Here is a 25,279-nt window from a genome sequence, read left to right on the forward strand (position 1 = left end):
TATAAAATTTGAGTATGTAAATTAAAAGGAAAAAAAAAAAAAAAAGCAAAATTTTTAGTTAAATTGATTAGAAATTTAAAAGGACATTCTGGTAATATAGGTATTTCATTGTCTTCCAAATGAAAGTATACACTACGAATGAAATCATGGTTACGATTTCAGTGATAGTCCATGCAAGATAACAAGACAACATCAAAATAATATCATTTTCATGCTCTAGCCTTTGAACTTTATCATGTAACAATTTAGTTTTAAATTTGTAGCAATTTAATCTTTATCATAAAATTTTTCTCATCAAAATAGATATCAATTTTTATTAAATAAGAACTATATTTTTCCACAATTATTACATAAGGACTTAGTCTTTATCCTTTATATAATCTAGGATTAGATTATAAATCTAAACGTATAAGAAATTTTTTTAAGTCTTAATTACATTTTTTGCAACAATTAATACATTGTTACTTAATCTACATTAACTAAATTGTTGTGTATTCATACCCAAGGATGAAATTATATTTCTTATTTAGACAAAAAAAAATCAGATACTAATTAATTACTACTCGTAAAGTTTAAAATGACTAAATTATTACTTTTATAAAAATTCAGAACCAAACTTATTATTCACCGACAAAATATCATTGCATCACATTTACAAGCAACTTGTAATATTACAATTTTAATTTTGTTGCTTTTGACTAATAGCAAAGCAAGAGTATGTCTAGTGATAGGATTAAGTAAAGGATAAGTATGATAATGAAACTCTTAGAAGTCACATAATGTGTACAAATGTGATTTTAACACTCTAGGGATTTCTACTTTTCTTTTAATAGTAAGGATATAGTGAATAAATTCCACATCATAATAATAGTGGTATAATTTTTTCTTCTAATTTAAAACTCTTTAATTAATTTTCTTTTTAACCCTTTGGTGGCCTCTTTAATCATTATCATTCAAATATGCCCCACTTATCATTATTGAAAATTTCGGAGCTCCACTTACAGAAATGGCAAAGTCGGAGTGGACAATTTTAAAACATGTCTCTAGTATGTGGAGTCATTAGAATTGACTTTGTATTCACTATCTATATACAAAAATTGAAGATTCCAAAATCTTTCTAAAGGTATACAGACAACGAACGCAAAGTCAATTCTAATATCTCTACATGTTATAGATATATCTTTTTAAATTGTCCAACCTAGCTTTACCATTTCTATGAGTGGAGTCTCCAGATTTATGGTAATATAATTTCTCTCGAGTCTTGGAAGTATTAAAGAAATTCTTCTCCATTATACTATTGTTTGCTTGGATTTCAAGGCTTTATTATAATATGGGAATTTAAGATTGTGACCTTGACCAAATCTCTTTGATTTTATTTAGGCAAAAACTTTCTAGATTTCATTAGTTCATTTGTTTGGATGAAATTTTAGTTGTGACAAAAAGCCTATAATTAAAGCTTGGGAATCTTGAATTAATAGAGTTGAGATTAGGGTTAGGCCAATAAGAATACAAAACCAAGCCACATGAGCTCATGTAGCTTTAATTTGTTGACCAAATTTATAATTTCTATGCAAGTTGTTTGTATTAGCTTTTGGTGTCCAATCCCTACAAAATTAAAACTCTTCCAAATTTGTCAAATTTTGTGTGCAACAAAACTTAAATTCTTTGTAAGTAATTATGAGCCAACAAATATGAAGTAATTTACAAGTTTACTCTTTGCCCTAACCCCCCAACTTGTAGAAAACATAGACTTTTTTTTGTGTGTGTGTGGTATGATCTTAGGTTTTACTTTTCTTTTTCTAGGGAAAATAATTTATAATGATCTAAAAATTAGGTTTGTTAAACACTTTTTCTACTAATAAATGCTTTTTCTATCTCCTTCCTGATGTTTTTTCTACTAATAAATGCTTTTAATTTTTTTTTTCATAGAATTTGAAACAGGATAATCTCTTGATAATCATATGATTTTTAGTTTTTGCAAATGTTTCTGAAATCAAAGACAAGCTGTGAAAATTAAATAATAATAATAAATTTGGTTTGTGGAATTTAGTTGAGGTTTCACAATTTTTTTTTAGAAAAATGAAATCGATATCAAATGTGACTTTAGTTTTCAAAATTTGATAAATATTTTTAAACATTTTTAAAAATAGGTTTAGAATTTTTTATATATATAAATATGATTCACAATGAATATTTATATATTCTTGTAATTTTGAAACTTTTACAAATTTTTTTAGTTCAAAGTTTTTACAAGTTTTTTAAGGACAATAGAGAGTAAAATGAATTTGTATTACAAACCTTTCGGTTGCTAACGTATGCTAAATGTCAAATTAATGTTCTTGTCTTGGCAAAAAAATTATATATATTATTTTTCTGTTTTGATGTTATTTACCTATGTTAACAAACCTAATTTTTAGGGGAAAAATTGTAATATAAAAAATAAAAAAATTATTTTAAATAATAAAATGTTCAAAATATTTATAAATATAGTAAAATATCTTTTTATATTTTTATATTTTAAAACAGTCCATAAATAAATGTAGAGCAGTACAATTTAGACTAACTATGTTATTCTTTAATATTTTAAAACATTTTTTAGAAAAATATATTTTAAAAAGAAATTCCAATAATGTAGATCGAATAATTCACCAAATATTTGTTGTCCCGTTTTAGTTATTGTGAAATTTGAATGATAGGAAAACTTCTGGATGTCGGTATCTGCTTCCTGCACCGCCCCACATGGGATTGGTCTTGTTGCCAAATCCACGTGGCCTCTTTTCATTTGCTTCTAGTTTACTCTTTCCGTGGGACCCTCTTTTTTAATCAAAAATCAAATTCACTTTTAATTTCTCACTACAATTTGTTACTTTTCTTTCTATTTTTTTTTTTTCACTTTCTTATGTATTCTTTAAGAGCAATAATTGTTTCTTCATTCATTTTACTCTAATTACAAATTTAAAAAATTAAAAATATCAAAAAAATATTAGAAAAACTTAATTATGATTAGATAATTGAACGAGATGCACAAAAATAGATAATGCACTTAAATATTTTTTTTTATTCATATATCGATTTATTGCGGATTTTATGGTGGTTGATATTGTATTAGATCTTTTCTCAAGTGTGTGTGCCCATCCCCTTGTATTGTATGTCATTTTCTCATACCCAAAGATACCCTCTTAATCTTCTATTTTTAATTAAAAAAACAAAGTTGCACTTTAGAATGGAAATTTGATAAAATAGATATGGAACCGTGTGACAATGACTGAGATAGAGATTGGAACTTGAAAACTGCCACATATGCTCTAGGTTCACATTTTCATCAAAAATTTTGATTGGTCTTTACTTTAACGGTAATTTTGAAAACTTTTGTGAAAAGGCAAAAAAACAATATCGTAATTTCAAAAAGAATAAAAGCATTTTTAAAAATAAATGGCGAAGTTCACGAGTACTTTTTGTAATTGAGCTTGTTTTTTCTACCTAAGAGATAATATTACAACCTAGAGCTAGTTAGGATTTCAACATTCTAGTTGAATGGTCACCATGGAGTTTGTGCTCAATCTCTAATAGTATGATTTACTTTCATTGCTTATTCTATTAATCACCAGGTTAATCCAAGTTGGTTAATCATATATATTAATGATTTAATATCCTTATTGTGATATCGTAATATCTTACTCACTTTGATAAATTATGTCGGTAATTTTCACTGAATTGAAACATGTGCCTTATTCCATGATATCAAATGTGAAATAATGTTGCTGGCGTTAAACATGAAGGGTCCATCCATAAGAGAGTCGACATTATTTATAAAGCATAAAGTTAAGTCATGTGAAACAAATTTGAAGGGTTTATCCAATAAGGGTGTATTGACTCTATTTATAAAGTATAAAGTTATATAGTGGAAAACAAATAAATCATTAGGGTGTAGCTTTCAATTATCCCAATGGCAAAAGTATTTCATGTTTTCTAGGTGTTAGATTTAAAAAGGAAACTCTCTTAAATATTTCATAGAAACAAAATGTTTTCCACTAATGTCTTTTGTAAGAGAGAATTATTTGAAGCTTCATTCTAGAAGACCTTTTTATTTGTCCAACTCCATTTTACATTTATAAAACAAAAAATAATAATAAATAAAACCATACATACTTCAAATAAATTTATATCAAATTATTTATATATTTATATAAATATAGATTTTAGTTTAAACTAACTAATGAAATCTAACAAATGTTTTGTTCTTGATTATTAGATTTAGAGTACCATTCAACAAAATTATATAAAATAACAAACAATGAGCATGAATATGAAATAATAGTTTTTCTATTAAAAAGAATTTGAAATAATAAAAACTTTTTTAAAAAGAAATATTAATAATAAGATTAAAGTATTATTTTGATCGTTATACTCTGATACTTATTCAATTTTAATCTTTGTACTTTCGATAAATCTTAAACTTAGTCTTCAAAATCAAATTTATAAAAAGTGGTTAAATTTTTAATTTAATAAAATGTACTATATAAATATGTGTTAAGAATTTATAATGTGAATGCTAATAGATATAAAATGTTCCTTTTAAATCAATAATAAAATAATTGGTAGAACCAAATTCAAGATTTATTAAAAATATAAAGGTTAAAATTGAACAAATCCTTACTATATAGTAACAAATATAATATTTTAATCTAACAATAAATTGATTGGAAGGTTTTTTTTTTTTTTAATTGATGTGACAATTAAAACAACCAAAAAAAATTATCACCCACATGCTTCACTCCTTTAACATTGTGGATGAAATTTAACGTTGATCTCTCATCTTCCTTTTCAGTCAAAAAGTGTGGGACCCAACAATTTCAATAATATTCGAGAAAGAACCACCATCCTCTGACACGTGTACTTTTAAAGGTGAAGTGTACCAAAACAATGGTGTGAATACTTACACCCGAACAAAACCCAAACTTCTTTTTCTCTCCCCTTTATATCCTTAGATTTGGATAATAATTACGGACCACGATGGCCAAGGTAAGAGGCAATGCTCTTCCCCAACAAAAAAGGGATCATACTTTTGGGGCCCATACTAGGAATTTTGAAAAATACGTAAATTGATAAATAAGTTTTAAGATTTCGTTCTTAAGTTATGTAAAAAAATGGAAAAATTACACAAATCATTCTTATTCTTTTTTCTTTTAGTACAATTGGGAGTTGGGAGATTCAAATCACGGATTTTTGTGGTTATTAGCACGCTAGTATGCTAATTGAGCTATGAGAGGTGTTCGTGAGTTGGGTTAGGTTGAGTTTAATAACTTTTTAAATCCAACCCAATTTTTTGGTGTGTTAATTTCTTCCATTCAAATAACTGTTATAAAAAGATGAACCCAAGCCAATCCTATCATTAAACATTCGGGTTGAGTTGGTTTGGGCTAATCGAGTTATTTATTTAAAATTGTGTTCTAGAAAAAAGTAAGATATTAATACGAAAAAAATAATTTAATTATTTTCATATATTGAATCAAGAGTTGAACATGATTTTAATTTATATAATAAATTTTTTCTTTTCAAAGTGCTAAAAAACTATTTTTAGAAGTTAGTGGAAAATAAATTATTCAAAAATATAAAACTTAAATAAATATATATCATAAGTTAAAAAGTATGTGTATTTTTAAATTAACAATAAGTTCAAGTTGATTTGAGTATTTTAGGTAAATCCATGAACCAACCCAACACACAAAATTATCATTTATTTGAATCCAACCCAAACCGCATGGATTGGATTGAACTAATTAGTTTTTTGAACACCTCTAATGATCAGTTTGGTCAAGACTTCTTATTTTGATATCATATTAAATATGATACTAATTAAAATTGGTTGCAGCTAAAACAAGGGGAAAAAAAATCAATGTGGCTGCTACGTTATGAATACATCTTAATAGTCGTCGGATGCAAATTCAAAAGTCTAAATGCTCCTTAAAAGTCACATAATACAAGACCTATTTTTACAATTCTCTCATACATCTAATAACGAAAAATTGATAGATTCCTGGAATAAATTCTTCTAAAATAGATATTTCATGAGTGTAGGATAAAAATAAATCATCGGTGAAAATTGAAATACACAAGACTTTAAGGGACATTTTGGAATGCGTGAAGTTAATTGTTATTATTAACGATCATCGTATTATATGGGTTATGGATTATAATAGTCTTGTATGTTATAATATTATGTGTTTGGGTATACACTGTTTTAATATGGGCTAGAATAGTCTATGTTTGGTGTGCATACTATTTTAGTGAGTAAAATATAGCAAACGATGTAATAAAGAGTGAAAGATATGATGAAGGTAAAATAATAAACACTCTAATCAAGAGAATTTTGAAATAGTACTATTAGGGGTGTTTGGTGGCTTGTAATGGAATGATAATGTAATGTTTTGTAATCCAAAATTCATGTTTAAATTGAGTATTTTGGATCCGATTTGTAATAAAAACTCATTTCGTTCCGACGGGTTTTAATCCAATCATCTTTCTCGTCATTTTCATGTTTCACAATCTCATTTCCATTTTGTCTTTGATTACTCATGTTTTCTAATACTTTTCTGATTCTCAATAATCTTAACTAAATTTAAACTCTCCAAACATCCCTTTATAATTAATCATAGATTATGATAGTTCAAAACGAGGCTCAAATAGAGAGTGAACTTTAGTAGTTGATTCCACCTGCTTAAAGTTAAGAGTCCAAATGCTCTAAAAATGGAAAATGGGCACTAAAATTTGAACCTTAAAATCACATCATTGATGTGATCAAATGGGAGATAATGAAGGAGCATGGATTGATAGGTGGGCAGTGGACCAGGTGATCAGGACCCCGCACTTTCCCTCTGGGTAATTATGATGAACATGCAATGCATGGGATCGCGACCCTACGACGTGACAATGACAACCGCTCTTCTTTGGCAATAAAGTTATGAATAATGTATATATTCCTACGGATTTTTATGTGATTTTTGCAAAGTGGGAATTTAATCTACCATGCAATTTCTATTTAAAGACCGTAATAACATTTTCATTAAATATAGACATATTTTCCTCCAATTATAAATGTAAAAATTGGAGGTGGGTTCAACTGCACTTTCCAACTAGTGATGTGGATCAAAAATTAAAATATCGATGTCGATATCAATATCGAGATTTCAATTTTATAAATTTATCAATAACGTATCGCTATCGACATATATTCCTTTAAGTCATGAAATTTATAAAATTTATTTAGATCAATAATCAAGTTGTTTTTATTTCGAAACTAAGTTATGGATATCGTCATGTAGTATTCATATTCATATTGAACTAAATATATTGTTTTTCTTTTTTATGTTTTACATGCACTTATAAAAAATGTTGACGATATCTATGTATAGTTATCAATATCGAATCCTTCAATTTATGGATATATCGACATATAGACGAATATTTTGTCCTTGATGTGAACTAAGTACTTTGTGGTTTCATGTTTCAAACACTTTTTTTTTTTTTTTTCATTTTTACGGTTTTTTCCTTTTTATCTTAAGTAAAATTAAGTTTATTTTCTCACGGTCGCGATTCCTACCATGATTTTCATTTTTCATGAATAAAAAAGTTGAATTTTTTTACCAAATTTTAAAAACATTTTTTTTCTCTAAAAGTTACATTTTTTTAGTTTTTAAAACTCGACTTGATTTTGAAAACATGGATAGGAACTCGAGGTTTATAACAAAACAAGAAATTTAGAGGTAGAAAGAATGTTAGACTTCATTTTTAAAAGTTCAAAATCAAAAATAAAAAATTAAATAACCATCCAACAGGAGTTTAAGGTTTTTTTTCCCCTAATGATCTTTAGTCAAATTAAATATTTATAGACCAAATAAATGCAGAGGTTTAAAAAAAAGGCTAAAAATTAATTTACTTTATTTGTTATTTATAATTTTGGTTAATCATTGCTTGATCATCTTTAATGATTTAAGAAATGAATAAAATAAGTTATCCAATCATAAACCTTTCGAATTGTTTTTAACTGAAAGAAACCGATCCCTCTAAAGTGGCTTTGCTTTAAATTTAATTTATAATATATTTTTCTCCACTTTCCATTTCCTAATATAAAATATTAGAAAACCTTATCAAAAAAGAATAAAATATTAGAAACCAATATATTTTCAATAGCTTAGAATTTAAAGGCAGCAACGGGAATTTAAAAAATATATCCAAAAAATAGAACTTTGAAAACTTTGTGAACTTATCTCAAAAAGGGAAGGGAAGGACAGATCAGGCAAAGCAATCAAAATTGGGTTTTCTCCTTTAAAAAGTAACAAATTAAAAACTATTATTCAAATGTATAATTGTACGTACGTGTGCGTGTGCGCAGGTGTGTATGATAGGTTCAATTAACTTTTTATTTATAGTCCATTAATTTTTTTTCTTTTTAAAAAGGAAAAAAAAAACCATTAATCAATGTGGTAAAAATAAGGTTGACAAGAAAAAAAAAACCATTAATCAATGTGGTAAAAATAAGGTTGACAAGAAAAAAAAGGCAAATTTTAAATTTTCATTTAGAAAAATGATAAAAATATTTTAAAATTATAAAAATAGTAAAACGAAATCATATAATAGAAAATACTAATTAGTAAACGAGAATGCAAATATACACTGTTTCAAAAACAACTCGAATACCACAAATAAACTCTACCTAAACATTCTAAAACTACAAATAAACAGTGTCTAAACAAAATCAAAAAAATTAAAAATCACCCAATATGGTTCTTAAGGCTTTCGGCTGCCTATAGAACATGTGTATGCAAGGGAAGCCAATAACCAGGTGACGGGGTCATTAGGAACTTATGAATTTCCACAACGATGGTTGATTATACTAATGAAATTGTTGTTGGCAAGTGAGTATTTAAAGAAATTACAAGTTCAAGACGATGTGATTATTGAAAATATAATTGTATTTGCCACCAAAACCAGTTGTAGACAGTTTCATCTTCTTCATTTCATGTGACCAATTTGCTCATATGATTTTGAAAACCAACTATAAACACTATCAGTCCCGGAACGTCATTGTTGAAAACGATGTTCAAAGTAGAAAAAAAAAGTAGTCGCAACGAATGTCGACGACCTGGCAAGGGTGATCGCCAAAAACTAGTCAAGACAATGAAATTTAAGAAAGGATTGTTGAACCAACAATTGCTGACATGAGATTGAGAAGAAGAAAGAGAGATAAGTGAAGAAAATGAGATTTAGAGGTTTTTGCTATTAAAGTTTAATTTTCATTTATATATTTTTTTAAAGTACAATAAGCCATTTTTATGTGTTTCTATATGAAAAATTGAAAACATCGAAAATATGATGAAAAAAAATCAAATGAATTTGATAAAAAAAAAAATGTATAAAACAATGAAAAAAATATTTAGATATAATTGAATATGTATCAAACAGTTAAACAAATAAGATAAATTAGAATATAAATGGGAGAGAAAAATCGAGAAGTTCTTGTTTACTGTGATTAATTTGAAAAGTACTTGGACAAAATATGAAAAAATCAAGAAGTAAACATGTTTATTTACAACTACACTTTATTCATAACTCCATTTTCATTTAAGCTCAACGTCGATTAAACAACAAGAAGCCTAACTCGTTGTAGGGCATATAAAAAAACAACAAAATTGCAAAAGTGAATACTTATTTGTTTGTCAAAAAATACAGATTGATGTTACAATATATAGTAAGATAATAATGAATAAAATGTGAATGAAATATAGAGCTTGTTAGATGATAATATGTATAAAATAATGAGTAAAATCTTAATCGGAAAGCAAATATATAATCTGAATTTAAACTAATAAAAAATTAATAAGATAATGTTTATTCTAAAGATATAGTATAAATTAAAATCAAAATGATACCAAATTATAGATTAATTTCATTAATAATATTTTCAAAAAATGGTTATATCAAATCAAATATGATATTAAACAATCAATTCAAAATTCAAATTAAACGAGAAATCTCCTCCTTTATCTCTTAAATCTTAAGTTAGAATTTCATAAACGACTCTACTCCTTCTATATTTTTATTTAGCATGATATAGTAATTATACTGTATTAAAAAATGATGTTATCCGACCATACAAGGAGCAACTTTGAAATTATAAAAGCGTCAATCATGTGAGTGGCACACATTTTGCCAAAATTTTTATTTTTATTATTTTATTTTATTACAAAAAAATCAAAACAATCCAAATTTTGCCATTTGCTCCCATTTCTCTAAAAGTAATTATAGATAAAACTATGAACTTAAAATTAAAAAAAAAAATCATAGAACTTTAAATGTTAATTAATTGCAGAGTATTTATAGGGTTACGTGAAGATATAGTTTAGTCAATGTAATTTAATATTTTATTTTTCTTTTTCAACAGTTATTGACGTGACCACATTTTTAAAAGACATGATATAATTGTATACGTTCATTTCTTTGAAAAACACTATTAGAGGTTTCTCAAATAATTATATATATTTTGAGAGTTAGGTCATTCTTATAAACTTTTTTTTAACTAGAATCCAAGGACACGTTTGTCCTTAAAAATTTATAAGAATTCAAATCATTTCTTTTTATTTTTGAAAATTAAGTCAATAGATACTATTTTCGTTTCAACCTCCAAATTTCTTATTTATTTTCTATTTTTTATTAATTGTTTTAAAAATAAATCAAAAATTGAAAATAAAAAAAAAATTTAAAAACTTATTTTTGTTTTTGAAATCTGACTAATAATTCAGCAAATATACAAATTATCGTAAAAGATGGATAGAAGATTTACTTATTTTATAAAAACAAAAAGCGGGGGATTTTAACTTTTTGAAAATGTATTATTTCCTTAATATGGTTATGTTATCATAATTTGAATTTTGTTTATGTCAAAATTTAAATCATTAGTGGTCAATTTTTGTAAAGCACACATTTTGCCTGCCTTTCCTCTTGTGAGCATATGTTATTGGGACTTAATAGTTTTATATCTTATTTTCCACAAACCAACATGATCAAAATAATTATAAGTTGAAAAATGAAAAGAGAGGGGTCCAATTTTGTCCATAAAATACGTGTCAATCATCTATTGGTCTATCTAAAGATTTTTTTTATCAATAAAATCTCATATATGTATCTTACGATGTTTTTGCTTTATATTTTGTTTCATTTTAGTTTTGATACTTTTAAATGTTTGAATTTACTCCTACGATTAGTATATTGTTGATTTTTTTTTAAAAAAAGTATTAAATTTTCAAAATATATTTCATTCATGTTTTTTCTTATTATCTAAAAATTCGGACTATCAATGAACCTATTTTGATTAATAAAAAAAAATAACTTTGTAGGTCTAAATTTAATATTTCATGAAAATATAAAGACTAAATTTGAGTAGCTGAAAATATCTAAATTAAAATAAAATGTAATTGGAGTTATAAAAAGTTTCATATGTATCATAGAAAAATTCTCAAAAATGTCACCCAACATAGGATTATTCTAAGCTAAACATGCTTAACTTTCAATTTTTTATTATTAAGCCATAAAAAAAAAAAATACACTTTGTTGGTATCGGTAGTTATTTTTCATTGTTTAAAGTGTTTTTAACCATACTTTCATATCTTTATAATCTCTCACATTTAAATGTGATATCGGTTCATTCATGTCTTACTCGCAAACTCGGAAATAGTTAACTCAAGTATATATATTTGAAAAATAGTTTTCAACATTTGAGTTATTCTTTTTTTAGTGTATATATAATAATAATAATAATTGTGTTCTTCCCGAATAAATCTATTGTAATATCAAACAATGACTTATTTATTTTTAAGTGAAATTATTAAATTAATTGACATGAATACAAATGATGGTTAATTATATACTTATAAAAGCTTTACCTTTTCTTTTCCTCCCTAATTTTGATTTAATGGTTGCTACGTATACAATAATATTTTTTTGTCCTTAAATTTTGTCTATAGGTTCTATTTAGTTCATAAGTTTTAAAACATTACATATTCAATCTCTAAATTTTGAGTTTTTTTTTCAATTTGATCCATATGTTTGATAATGTTATATTTTTAACCACACTTTTTTTTTATTAAACACTTACTTTCAATCATTGACATCGATTTCTATTAATTAATTAAAATAATTATGAAGTGGAATTTTAAATTTAATTTAAAAAGTAATAAAAATAGTGAAATCTAATGCATTTTTATTCTTTTAACGAATTTTTATCTATTAACATAAATTAACTATAAAAGACGAAAAGTGAGTATTTAGTGAAGATTGAGGTTAAAAGTGTAAATCTCGAAATATATTAACTAAATTGAAACAAAACTTAAATATCAAAGGTAAAATTGTAGCATTCTAAAATTTAGAGACTAAATTGAAAGTTAACTCAAAATTTAAGGGTTAAATGTGTGACATTTTGAAACTAATAGAAACTATATCCAAAACCTAGGAACCAAAAAAATATTTTTTTTTCTATTTTTTATTCAATTAATTTCAAAATAATCATTATTTTTAAACTTCTAAATCATGATTAAATTAAAAAAAATCTCACATTGAAATAAAAATTTGGTATTAAAAATTATGATTAATATTAAATATTGAGAAGTGTACACCATTTTAAGTTGAAAGTCAACTAATATATATCTTGCATGGTTTAATTTGGTGTAACAATATACAGCTTGGCATATTATCATTGGCTTCTCTTTGTTATCATACTAACAAACCAAAATTAAATCATTATATTCTCTTTATTACAAATATTTTATTTTCTTAATCATTCAAAAATATATATTTGCTTAATGAAAGTATATACCAAACTTCAAACCATATTAAATTACTTTTAATGAGTGAAGATCCGGACGGTGCCGTTTTATAATTGCTTGGTGAATAGATTGCCACGTGGAAAGTATTTTTCTTTGGAGAGGCATTTAGGCTGTTAAGTTATTTAAATTATTCATATACTTTTAAGCTTCAAAGTCTTGCTAAAAATAAAAAACAATAATAATTAAAAAAAATACCTTTCAAAGTTCAAACTAATACCCCAATTTAAGCTAATTATAAAAATGACATTCTATAATTTTGTCTTGGATATAAGTTAAATAACATGTTGTGTAGAATTAAAATTTTAAACTAATGATCGTATCAATTTGAATTCTTAATTTTTATGAATGAATCGGTTTAAATCATACGTTAAAATTTTGTTTTAAAATCAATAATAAATAGTTTAAATATCACGTAAATTGAAGAGAAATGTGATAATTAAATAGATAATATCAGTTTTTCATTAAATTTGAGTGATTTTTCATTTGGTCCTCTTCCTCTATTTTGCTTTACTCATTTATAAATAATTATATGATGATTTCTCTTACCACTTTGGTAGAATTTATGAAGAACCATTTTACTTATGTAATTCTGAGTCGATTTTACAAGAAATCGAGTAAATATAGGTATAAATCACTAATAAATAATTCATTTATGACAGTTATTAATAGGAAAGTTACTTTAAATGACAAAACTGTTAAAAGTGTTTATAAATAATAGCAAAATATCACAATCTATATGCAATAGATCGCGATAGACTACTATCGAAGATGATTATCGTAAATAGACTGTAATATTTTGTTATTATTTATAAATTTTCTTTTTGTTCATTTTCGTATATTTGAACACAACCCTTATTAATATAGAGTTTTAGTTGATAAAACTCTCGAAGATTAAAGATATAGATTGATATTTTTTAATTGGTAAAAGATAATATAAATTTGTATTTTATATATTATCGAAATTGTTCATTCTCAATGATAACGTTGAGGTTTAGAAATGGTTTTTGAAATAGTCAACGTATTTTTATTATTAATTTTAAATTGTTAACTTATTTTTATCATTATATGATTTTAGACTATTTAAAGTGAGTCAATATTCCATGCTATAGATGTGTTTCTTCTAAAATATCAATGTCTACTTGATGTCTCTCTCTCGAAAAAAAGTCTACTTAATTAAGTTCCAAAAAGAAAATTGTCTACTTACTTAAATTCGGTTACACAATTTTATAGTATAAGATGATATATTCTTAATTTAGTAAAATATACAAGGATGCTACATCAATATGAATTTTGATGATAAGATGATATGTTTAGAATACATTTCTAAGGGTTTAATTTTAAAAATAAGTTATTTTGGAAGAAATTGAAGTGTCTGGTAACTACTCAAAATAGCTTTTCAAATGTATTTTAATTAGTCTTTATAAAAAAAATGTTTAAATAAAAATGAGTTTTTAAAAAATATTGTTTTTCTTTAATTAAACCAAATGGGCCCTAAGGATGTGTTTGGTCGAAGGAGTTAGGAAGTAAGAGCTGCGAACTCCAGCTCTTGTTTTGTCCAAGGAATTGGTGGGTTCCATTACTAAAAAACATCAATTTACTCTTTATATTGTGGGCTCAATAAGGTATTTAGTTCACCAACGTGAATTTGAGTTAAGTTGGTATGCAATTTTAAATATTAGTGGAGTTAAGTTGTATTTGACCAACTCACCCCTACTCTCCATTCTTCCAATGTTTTCAATGGTTCCACTCATCGGTTGCTGTCGGCAACTATTATTGCTACATATTAGAAACCAACTTCGGGTTCCAACAATCACCTCCAATGTCAACTCCTGCAATCAACTTCGACGACCGGTGTCGGGCTCCGACAACCACCTCCGATGACTCAATTCCAACAACCACCTTTAAGCGACCAACTCCGACAACCAATTTTCAGCTCTGACAACCACCTCCGACAACAAACTCTAACGACCAACTTCTAGGCTCCGACAACCACCTTCGACTACAAAACTTTGACGAAAATCACCTAGATGACCACCTTCGGCGAGCAACTCCGTTGACCAATTTTGAGCTTTTCAAAGCTCCTTCGATGACAAAACTCTGATAATTAATTCCAATACCACCTTCATGCGACCAACTTCGAGCTCCGACGACCACATTTGGCTACAAACTCTGGTAAAAATCATCTTTGATGATCAACTTTAATGACCACCTTCACGCAACCAACTTCGGCTTCTGAAAACCACCTTCAACGACCAACTGCAGCTACCAACTTCAAACTTTGATAACCACCTTCAACTACAAACTCCAGTGAAAAATCATCTTTGATACTCAATTTCAACAACCACTTTCAACTATTGTAAGACCGATGTATGTTAAAGTATGTTGTATGGTTGTTGATTATATAAATAATAGTATTTTGTCTATATTAAGTACAATATTTGTACGTAAAAATTTGTCAAATATATTTTTATTTAATTGATTCACATATCAAATGAGTGTTAATAATGATGGAAAAGTATGTATGTAGTTGAATAGTATATAACACATTAAAAAAAAAATCATAAAATGGAGATTCTTTTTCCTATAACATTTTCTAGCAAGATATAGTGAAAAATGAAGATTTATTTTGTGATGATGCTCCAAATTTGGAGGATTTAAAAGTGAAATTAAGAAATATGGTGGCATTCCATTGATTGCTAAGATAATGAGGGAGATTTAATTAAAAAATTCATGACAAAGTAAAAAACAACAATAGGACGAAGAAGAGAACGAAGAAGGTGATGATGAAATTTGTAGAGTAAAATTATGATCAAAAGTTCTGATTTATCTTTGGTTTCCTATTTTATTTAACTAAGTTCCTACAAGAAATGTAGTGAGTTAATGATGGTTCATTACCAAAAAAAGAGAAAAAAAATAAATAAAAACTTTAAAGTTTAAAAGAACAAAAACAAGAACTCTAAACTCTATTTTATTCAACACAAAGATGAGTAGAATTATTGAATAAAAAAAATTCAAAACAAAAATAGTCATGATAAAAGTAAATTATTTAGAGTTCAAAAAACTGCACCACAAACCTCAGACATATGAACTCAAATTTACACCCTAAACACAGACATATCATATGAACTATAGACATTATATCTCAACTCAACGCCCCAAACAGTCCATAGATACATATTTTAAAACCACAAATCAAGCAATATTCGCTTTAAACCACAAATCTCATGTTACTAGCACACTTGTATACCAAATCGCTTCAATAAATGTTATTTTGTAATATAATGTATTTTCAGGGAGTTAACTAGACTTAGGCCGGTTTGGATTGAACTAGAAAAAAAATATTTTTTTAAAGTCATTTTTATTCAAACTCTTTCGTAAAAAAATATTTAAAATAAACTTTTGAAAGTATTTTAAAAGCTATTTTGAATTGTTATCAAACAATCCAATTTTTTTTTTTAAATGACTTATTTTCAAAATTAAACCATTGAAAAATAACCAAACACATTCTTGTACTTTTATATCGTGAAAATAAATATATGGTTTTACTCATTTTTTTTTAGTAAAGGACAGTTATTACTGTTGGTTGTATGTCCTAAAACTCGCAGTTCGTAATGTTAAACATATTATGTTATCAATAAAAATGTTATTGACGTTTATTAAAAAAAAAAAAAAAAAAACTGTTGATGAATATGTAAATTGCACTCGTAAAGACTAGATCCAATAAACTAAAGATCCATGGTTATTATATGAATAATTTAAATTTATGTGGAGATAGCAGAAGTTTAGTAAATAGCCAAAATGGTCTATGATATATGAATAAAGCTGGCTAATTTATTCTGGTAACACTATAGGATGTGGTTCACTCTGTTACAATTTGTTGTAAAGTGCTATAAACGAAGTGATCCTGATTTGTTCATATGATGACATGAGGAGTGGGGACGCCCTGTGCAATGAGTTTGCATATGAGCTAATAAGTCTCTCATTTCAGGGGTAAGACTGGGTAGATAGTTGGGGTCATAGGGTGCAAGATGGAATTGACTTCTACCCACTCATTAATAGCTTTTGAGCCCGCCGTTACTAATCATGGTTATAATGAAGTGACCCGATAGTTAACAAATGGGGGTTAATTTGGTTTAAGGAGTTCAACCAATTAATCTCGGATTGTTGGAGCCCATGATCCGTATAGATCCTTCTACTAGCTCACAAACGGAATTAGCCTTATAACAGCGTGATAAGTTAATTTGAAACATTCAAATTCAAATTAAGGGAATTAGTAATTATATGTGATATAATGACACATTTATTTATAGAATTAAACGAAATTGGAGAATCGATTAACATGAATAAACATTCATGATTATGGAATTGACATATAATTAATTTAATATCTGATATTAAATTAATAAAAATTAATTAACTTGTTTAACTAATTGAAATTTGAATTTTATGAAAATTCAAATATTAGATATTTAATTTAATTTTTGGGAAACTAAATCAAATCTGGATATTTATGAAAGTCCATTTAATTGGTTTTTATTTATTGTTTTTCTTTTGAAAATTAAATGTAAATTTAATTTGGAGAAAATTAAGTTTAATTAGATAAAATTGGAAAAACCCATTTTTGGTGGGTTTTTCCAACTTTTGTCACATACGTCCTAGTAGGAGGTGTCTCCATAGAATGCATGAGAGGACTGATCTTTGAGGTTGGATGAGGGTCATGCAATTAAGTTTTGCTGAGAGAGATGGAAGTAAGGTTCTTCAAGTTTCGAAAAATACAACCTTTTTTTTTTGGTGAAATTTTTTCTTAATTCCTCCTCATTTTGAGTCTCACAACTCAATCTAAGGTTCCTAGAAGATGATAGGGAAATCCTAGTAGTAGTTCACGACCAGAAACCCTCTTATTATTTGATGAATATGCTGATTTTGTTACTGAAATTGATGAATTAGAGTACTTAATGATTCTGTTTTTTTCTGTTACATGCTTGTTCAAACTAACAATTACTAAGTCAATTAATTACTCCTATAAATAACCTAATGTTAAAATTATCTTTTGACTTATGTTTTTAATTGTTTTCCTCTAATTTTTTAGAATTTTCATTAACTTTTTTCTGTCTCTGACGAATATTTTAGCGTTACTCCATAAATTAATTTTATTTCCTGTCCTAAAAATTTTATTCATGATACAAATAAGTTACTCTCCTAAAAATCATATCCGAATTATTACTTATATGGTATGCTAAATAAAAATTTTAACGACTTTTTCAAAAGAATAAGGATAACAACTTGAAATCTTTGAAGTTAAAAAGGATCAATAATAGTTGAATTTTCCCTCTCATGAGCTCACAACCTGAAATATTGATTTATGTCAAATAACAATTATCAATTTCTTCTATTGTGTTTCAATTTTATGGACAAAGATTTGCCCCAATACATAGCCTATTTTTTAGGTCTAAGGAAAAAAAAAATCAAAATTATAATTGAACACTAATAGTATCATAAATTACATTAGCATAATTGATGATTAAAAGTAGGAATATACACTAATTAGATAAATTTTACTAATTACTCCCACAAATTATAATGTTGGGTGAAAATTTAACTTTCAAAATAAAGAGGGAACCAATTTTGTTGGTTGGAGAATCCCATATTGAAAATTTTGGTGTTGGAAGTCTCATTTATGTACTCCAACCTTGTATTTTAGGTTTGAGCCTCAAAGGGTACCCGTGTTTTAGAGGGAGTGAGGAAATAAATTAATGTGAGTTCGATAGACATCTCGCATGTTGCCCTTTTTGTAACAGTACAGTTTCGATACTTCCTTTTATAAATCGGAAATTTAATTACAAACGAAAGATAACATATAATTTATCTAAAGCTCTCTAACTTCCATGCCTCTAGAAATACACAACCAAAACATTATTATATAATATTCTAAGACTTTTTCAATTTTAGACTAATAAGATATTATGGGTATTTAATTATATGAAGCATACAACTTTTTAGACCCATACAAAAACAGTTGACACATCCAAAGTTTTAGCCAAAAAGAAAAAAAAAAAAGTTGCCCAAAGTTGACCAACCCTAATCAATTGAGACACTACACATTTGAAGACATTATTAATTATTCTTACATCTTCAATGAAAAATAACATATTGAAAGGCTTTGTTATATACTAACTAACTGAATTGTTAATTCTCTAGTTAAATAACATATATCCCTACCATTGAATTATTCATATTATTCATATCACGTGTTCTTATTCTTTAGGGGTCATTTGTTTCGCAGGCATTCTAAATTTTTATGGAGTGGACATTCGGATTATCGTGTTTACTTTGTAGTATTGTAAGATGCCCTGACATTTGGAGATTTCTAGCGTCCTATGATGTCATTATAGAAGGCATATCGAGAGTTTTTGATGCCCTCCTAAAATATGAGTTTTTTAGATTCCCGAATCGAAGGTATCCTCATTTTACATTTTTGTCATTTTTTAAAAATTATATATATATATATATACATATATTAATCTTCATATAATATATAATTAAAATAAATGTTATCAATTAGATATATCCTTTTTTTTTGTTATATCAGTTCTTATTATTTTTTAGCAAGATATCTAAATTTAAATTTAAATTAATATTTATTTTATAAAAAATCTTAAGTTATAATATATCATTTTGTTGAGGAAAAAAAATATAAAAAATATAAATTGTATTAATTTTAAAAAAATCAAATGGATAAAAATAAATATGTTATATAAGTTCAAATTAATTATAAATTAATAAATAGTCGTAAGAACATTTGTGAAGCATTATATCAATTTAAGACATTCTCGAATAGAAATTCTACGAAACAAACTCCGTTATCAAAATATTTTCAAATATTTGTAAAAATATTCTTACAAAATAAACATGTTACTCTAAAGATGTCAAACATCTATAATTTCGTATAGCTATAATTTCGAACACCTAAGATTCTAATTATCTAACCAAACGACTTCTTAAGGGTTTATCTTAGTGACATTTCATTGGCCTAAAAAAATTAGTTTAATTAGACAATAACTTAGGTTTGATTTGATAATATTTTTCTTAAACAAATATTTTACTTCTTATCCAAATTTTTTTAAAAAAAATGTTTTCGGAAAACTCTCTCTCCTCAAAATTTGGCTTCAATTTTAAAAGTATTTATAAAAGATAGATAAAAAAAAATGATTATTACAAATCTAATCTTAAATTATAAAAAACCAAAGCGTTATCAGACATTTAATGATTTATAATTTTTTTGCAAAATTCTTTATAAAAGAATCTAATTAAAAAAATTTCCCTTATTAGAATATCATTTTTTGGTTATTGTAATTTAGATTTTATTCCACTTTAGTCCGTATTTATTAAATCTAAAATATAATCTACCATGTTATTTTATTCAATTGTTTTTTTCTTAAAAAATGGTCTCGCAAATTTTAGAACATATAATTGTTTAACTAATTTTGATTGGAAAAAAAAACAAATTAACCTAAAAAAACTAGGGTCACCTTTAAATATAGACAAATGAACTAAAATATTTATAAATATAGCAAAATGTCACCATTTATCAATCATAAATACGAATAGATATTGATACTGTTTAACTAATTTTGATTAAAAAAGTTAACAAAAAAAACTAGAATTGCTTTCAAATATAGAAAAATGAACCAAAATATTTACAATTAGAGCAAAATGTCACTATTAAATGATATTGATCGACTATTATAGACACTAATAGGTTATTATTATCTACCATCGATAGAAATATATCTATTTAATATATTTAAAAATATTTCCAGCTGTCCTTTAAAATAATTTTCGAAAAAAACACACTTTAAAATATAATTAAAGTATAGATTAAATTTAGTAGAAGAATTCAATTGAAATAACCTGATGTAGTATTTTAACATTTTCTATACTTTAAATCTCAAAAAGACCAAATTGAGAATGAACTAGAAAGACCAATAAAATATTATAACATTTTTAAATAATTTATTTAATTTTACTTTCCCAATTCATTGCCAAATAAAATGGGAACACATTTTACATACATATAATCACCACTCGATTACAGTTTTTCGTCGTACCTCCACTTTCGTTTTTTCTTCCATTTTCTTCCTCATAAAATCCACACCCAATTATCAAATCAAACTCCATCAATCCCGGATTCTTTCTTCTTTCTTATGGATTTTCATCAATTCCTCTCATTCTTCACTCCCACTGCCGACCCACTTTGCCGGAATTCCCACCGCCGCCCTCTTTTCCGGCGATTCCTTCGGATTCCATCTGTCTAACCTGCCTCTCACTCGTCTAACATTTTTGTGGACTCCGATTTTCTTCTGAGAAATCCAAGGTTTCCTTTCTGGGATTTTTTATCCTTTTGATTTTGTTTTCGAGTTTTGGGTTTTTAGTGGCTTTTCTGTTTATATGAAACTGTTGATAGAATCAAAGTAATCAAATCTGGGTTTTGATTTTTTTTTTTTTTTTTTTTTTTGTCTTCTCCTCAAATTCCCCCTCCCCTGTTCTGTTTGTTTGGTGGGTGAGAAAATTTGAAGTGATTTTCTTGTTGTACAGTTTTTGTGGGGTTCCCCCCCTGTTCTAAGGGATTATGCAGTTTGGAGCTCTGATTTTTTTTTTTTTTTTTTTTTTTTTTTTTTTTTTTTAAATAATAATAATTTAAGTGTCATCAAAATATGAAAGGTTAAAGCTCTGTTCTGCAAATCAAAGCATATGTTTTTTGTTTGGGAGCTGAGAGAAATTTCAAGAGTATAACAATGGGAAAGTTTCCTCACAGTGAAAGTAAATATAGAACAAAAGGAATTTTTTTTTTTTTGTTTGGGAGCTGAGAGAAATTTCAAGAGTATAACAATGGGAAAGTTTCCTCACAGTGAAAGTAAATATAGAACAAAAGGAAAATGCTATTTGGGGTCTGAGAAAAGTTCAAAAGATTAACAACAGAAAAAGAATTTCTCACAGTGAAAGAGAGAACGAATATGAATAGCTTTTCGGTTTGGGGGCTAAGAAAAGTTCAAAAGATCAACAACAGGAAAATTTTCCTCAGTGAAAGAATAGTTTCTCTTCTTGGTGGATGAAAAAAGTTCAAAAGATTTGCAACAGGAAAATTTTCTCACAGTGGAAGAAAGAATAGGCTTTCTTCTGATCTGACCAAAAATTTACCATTTACATATGTTGTGTATAACAAAGTTTCCCTCCTTGAATATCAAACAAGTGGGTTAGTTTTTTTTTTAATTGATCCTTAGGCAAGTTGGGGATACAAAATTTGTTTAACTTTCCAGCATTCTTGTCTTTTTTTGTCTTGCATTTCTTCTTTTTCTTTAAATTTAACTTTTCTCAGCAGACCTACTGTGAATTTTTTACTATATTCTTTCAGGTTTCAGCTGTTTATTGAGAATTCTTGTTTAAATGCTTTGCATATACATTGTGATAATGGCTTATAAATTCAGTGACATGTCATTTCCTGTTATAAAAAGTATAAGATTCTTAACTTTCTGAGTCAGATCCTGTCTTTTACTCATTAAAACCATTCCTTTTGACTCTCATGTCTCGGAAGCAACTGTTCTAAGTTTTGGGGCTGTTTAGAAGCTGTTTTGCAGAACAGCTTTCTTTTTAATCTTTTTCTAATCTACAGTTTCTTGGTGCACATGCACATGGAATTGGATTTAAACTGATTTTAAGCAGTATATTGTTCAGAAATTTATACTTTAAAAGGAAGAACCAAAGTTTGGGATCAGTGGGGTTGTGAGAATTGGAGTTCTAAGCTGATGGGGCATTTCTCCAACATGTTCAATGGGCTGGCAAGGTCATTTTCCTTCAAAAAAGGTAGAAATTCCGGGAGTCTAGGCGATGAGGGAGGGCAAGAAGCTGCAAAAGCCATGATAAAGGATGCAAAAAAGAAAGACTTGATATTATGCACCTCCGGTGTCCTCAATGCAGAAGGTTCGGATACTTTTGCTTCAGTGTTCTCGAAGAAAGGCGAAAAAGGAGTAAACCAAGATTGCTGCATTGTATGGGAGGTAAGAGAATTAATTGAATAAAGTGAAGTTTGTGAGGTTTTCTTGTGCTGCCTGTTGCAATATAAAAACTGCTTGTTTTTCTTTTTATCTGTGTAGGAATTTGGATGCCAAGAAGACATGGTATTTTGTGGGATTTTCGATGGGCATGGACCTTGGGGTCACTTTGTTGCGAAAACGGTAAGAGAATCATTGCCACCTTCTTTGCTGTGCCATTGGCAGCAAGGACTTGCTCAAGCTTTTCTTGACCCAGAACTGGATTTAGACAAGAAGCATCAGCGATTTGATATATGGAAGCATTCTTATTTAAGAACTTGTGCTGCCATCGATCACGAACTCGAGCAGCACCGTAAAATCGATACATTTTACAGTGGAACAACCGCCCTGTCCATTGTTAAACAGGTAAAATGGTTTTTTCTTATTTTAGTTGCGAAACGTAGATCCAATTTGGGTTTATGTTTCTTAAGTAGGAAGAATATCATAATCATCTGGTGAAATGCTACCAACTCTGCATCTCTAATTCTATTCAAATATTTAGCCCAGAGATCTAGAAGATGAATGTTGGAAAATTATTTGGTTTCTGTTTTACTTGGCTGAATTGAATGTTAAAATCCAATTATATCCTCTACTTCTTCTTCCAAACCCACATCGGAGGCATGTTTAACTATGAAATCGAATTCTAAACTCATGTTTTAGTTGACTGGATTCATATACTTTTGGCTTTTGATCTTCTTAGCAAATAAGGACGTTGATGTATGTTATTCTGAAAACCCACTCTGACCATTATTTTTCATTTTCAGGGCGAACTAGTTGTTTTGGCCAACGTAGGCGACTCCCGAGCAGTTTTGGCTACTACTTCAGATGATGGAAGTATAGTACCGGTTCAGCTCACCGTTGATTTCAAACCGAACCTACCTCGTCAGTCTCTCTCCTCTCTATATGGCAAATGAATGAAGTAGTTCAACCTTGTTTACTTATTGATTTTTATGTCTCCAGAGGAGGCCGAGCGGATAATTCAATGCAATGGGAGGGTGTTTTGTTTAAGTGACGAGCCAGGAGTTCATAGGGTCTGGCTTCCCAACGAGGAATCACCGGGATTGGCGATGTCGAGAGCCTTTGGTGATTATTGTATTAAAGAATTTGGACTCATTTCTGTGCCAGAAGTGACACATAGAAGTATAACCAGCAGAGATCAATTCATTATATTGGCCACTGATGGGGTAAGTAAGAAGAACCATTTCTTCTGCAGCCAAAATAATTTATGATGACTTTGCAAACATGTCACATTAGTGTTTTCATGACTCGAAAACGACATCCCGAACACGTCGAAAAGAGCTACAGAGAATTGTGTGATTGAAACTAACTTCCCATTCTTTCTGTTCATTTTGTTAGGTATGGGATGTTGTTACCAACCAAGAAGCAGTGGAGATTGTATCATCAACACCGGATAGAGCGAAGTCATCAAAACGTCTGGTCGAGTGTGCGGTTCGGGCATGGAAACGGAAGAGACGAGGCATTGCAATGGATGATATATCAGCTATTTGCCTCTTCTTCCACTCCTCATCAGAGCAAGATGATCACCTTGTATCCACACTATAGGAGAAAAGGACCAATTAGCAAAATATATTGCTGCTCTCCTCCTTGTTCCAATTGCGATATCATCAATTTTAATAGTCTGATAGAAAATGGCCGATTCTTCTTTATCTGTTAACTTATTAGCATTTCAGTAGTAGCTTCGGGAGATTTTAAGCCTTGCTTGGAAGCCAAAATAGATTAAAATTTTAATGCTATAGTTTAGTGTTTGGCATTCCCAAAAAGCTAAGAGAAAACCTTGCTGCTCAAGATATGATTAGGTTAAATTATAAATTTGTTTTACAAGTTAAACTTTGGTTCGATAAAATTTCATAAATAGTCCTTATAATTTGATAAAATAAAATTTTAATCATTAATTTCTATCGCGGGATTCTTTAGAGGTGTTTTTTTTATTAAACTATAAAAGACTAATTTCTAATTCTAATTTTTTTCAAACCATAGGAATTAACTTTGTAATCTAATGATATAATTATTATTCAATAAGAGTATTATAGGGTCATAGGGGAGGTTTTTTTTTTCTTTCTTTCTTTTTTTTTTTTTCATAATTCAACTAATTAAGGGATATGTATTCGACCAAGAGGTTAGAGATTTAAATTTTCTGTCCAAAGTTTTACTTTTTATAGGATTTTTTTTCTTAAAGTTTTATTTTTTGAAGTCCTACCTATTCATCAATTTTAATTTTTATGATATATGAAATAAAAATAAATTAATTATCCCTTAATATTAATACAAATTTTCATGTTTCAATTGTTTAAC

At 27.5% G+C, this 25,279-nt stretch overlaps 1 protein-coding gene across 2 annotated transcripts; it reads left to right on the forward strand.

The window, feature by feature from the left end:
• Positions 1–20,864: 20,864 nt before the first annotated feature.
• LOC150035711 (Protein phosphatase 2C family protein) lies at positions 20,865–24,633 on the forward strand. Of its 2 annotated transcripts, none has more exons than XM_090314812.1 (6): positions 20,865–21,252; positions 22,611–22,933; positions 23,030–23,332; positions 23,731–23,848; positions 23,927–24,150; positions 24,323–24,633. In XM_090314812.1, exons 2-6 carry the CDS (start codon positions 22,682–22,684, stop codon positions 24,527–24,529), a joined length of 1,104 nt encoding a protein of 367 aa, XP_090170938.1. In that variant the 5' UTR covers positions 20,865–21,252; positions 22,611–22,681; the 3' UTR covers positions 24,530–24,633. The 2 variants fall into 2 exon arrangements, with proteins under 2 accessions (XP_090170938.1, XP_090170939.1); XM_090314813.1 differs by having other exon boundaries at positions 20,947–21,252; positions 22,599–22,933.
• Positions 24,634–25,279: the final 646 nt, after the last annotated feature.

This window comes from Benincasa hispida, chromosome 6 (genome assembly GCF_027475165.1).
Source record: "Benincasa hispida cultivar pf3 chromosome 6, pf3_genome.v1.1, whole genome shotgun sequence".
NCBI classification, from domain to species: domain Eukaryota; kingdom Viridiplantae; phylum Streptophyta; class Magnoliopsida; order Cucurbitales; family Cucurbitaceae; genus Benincasa; species Benincasa hispida.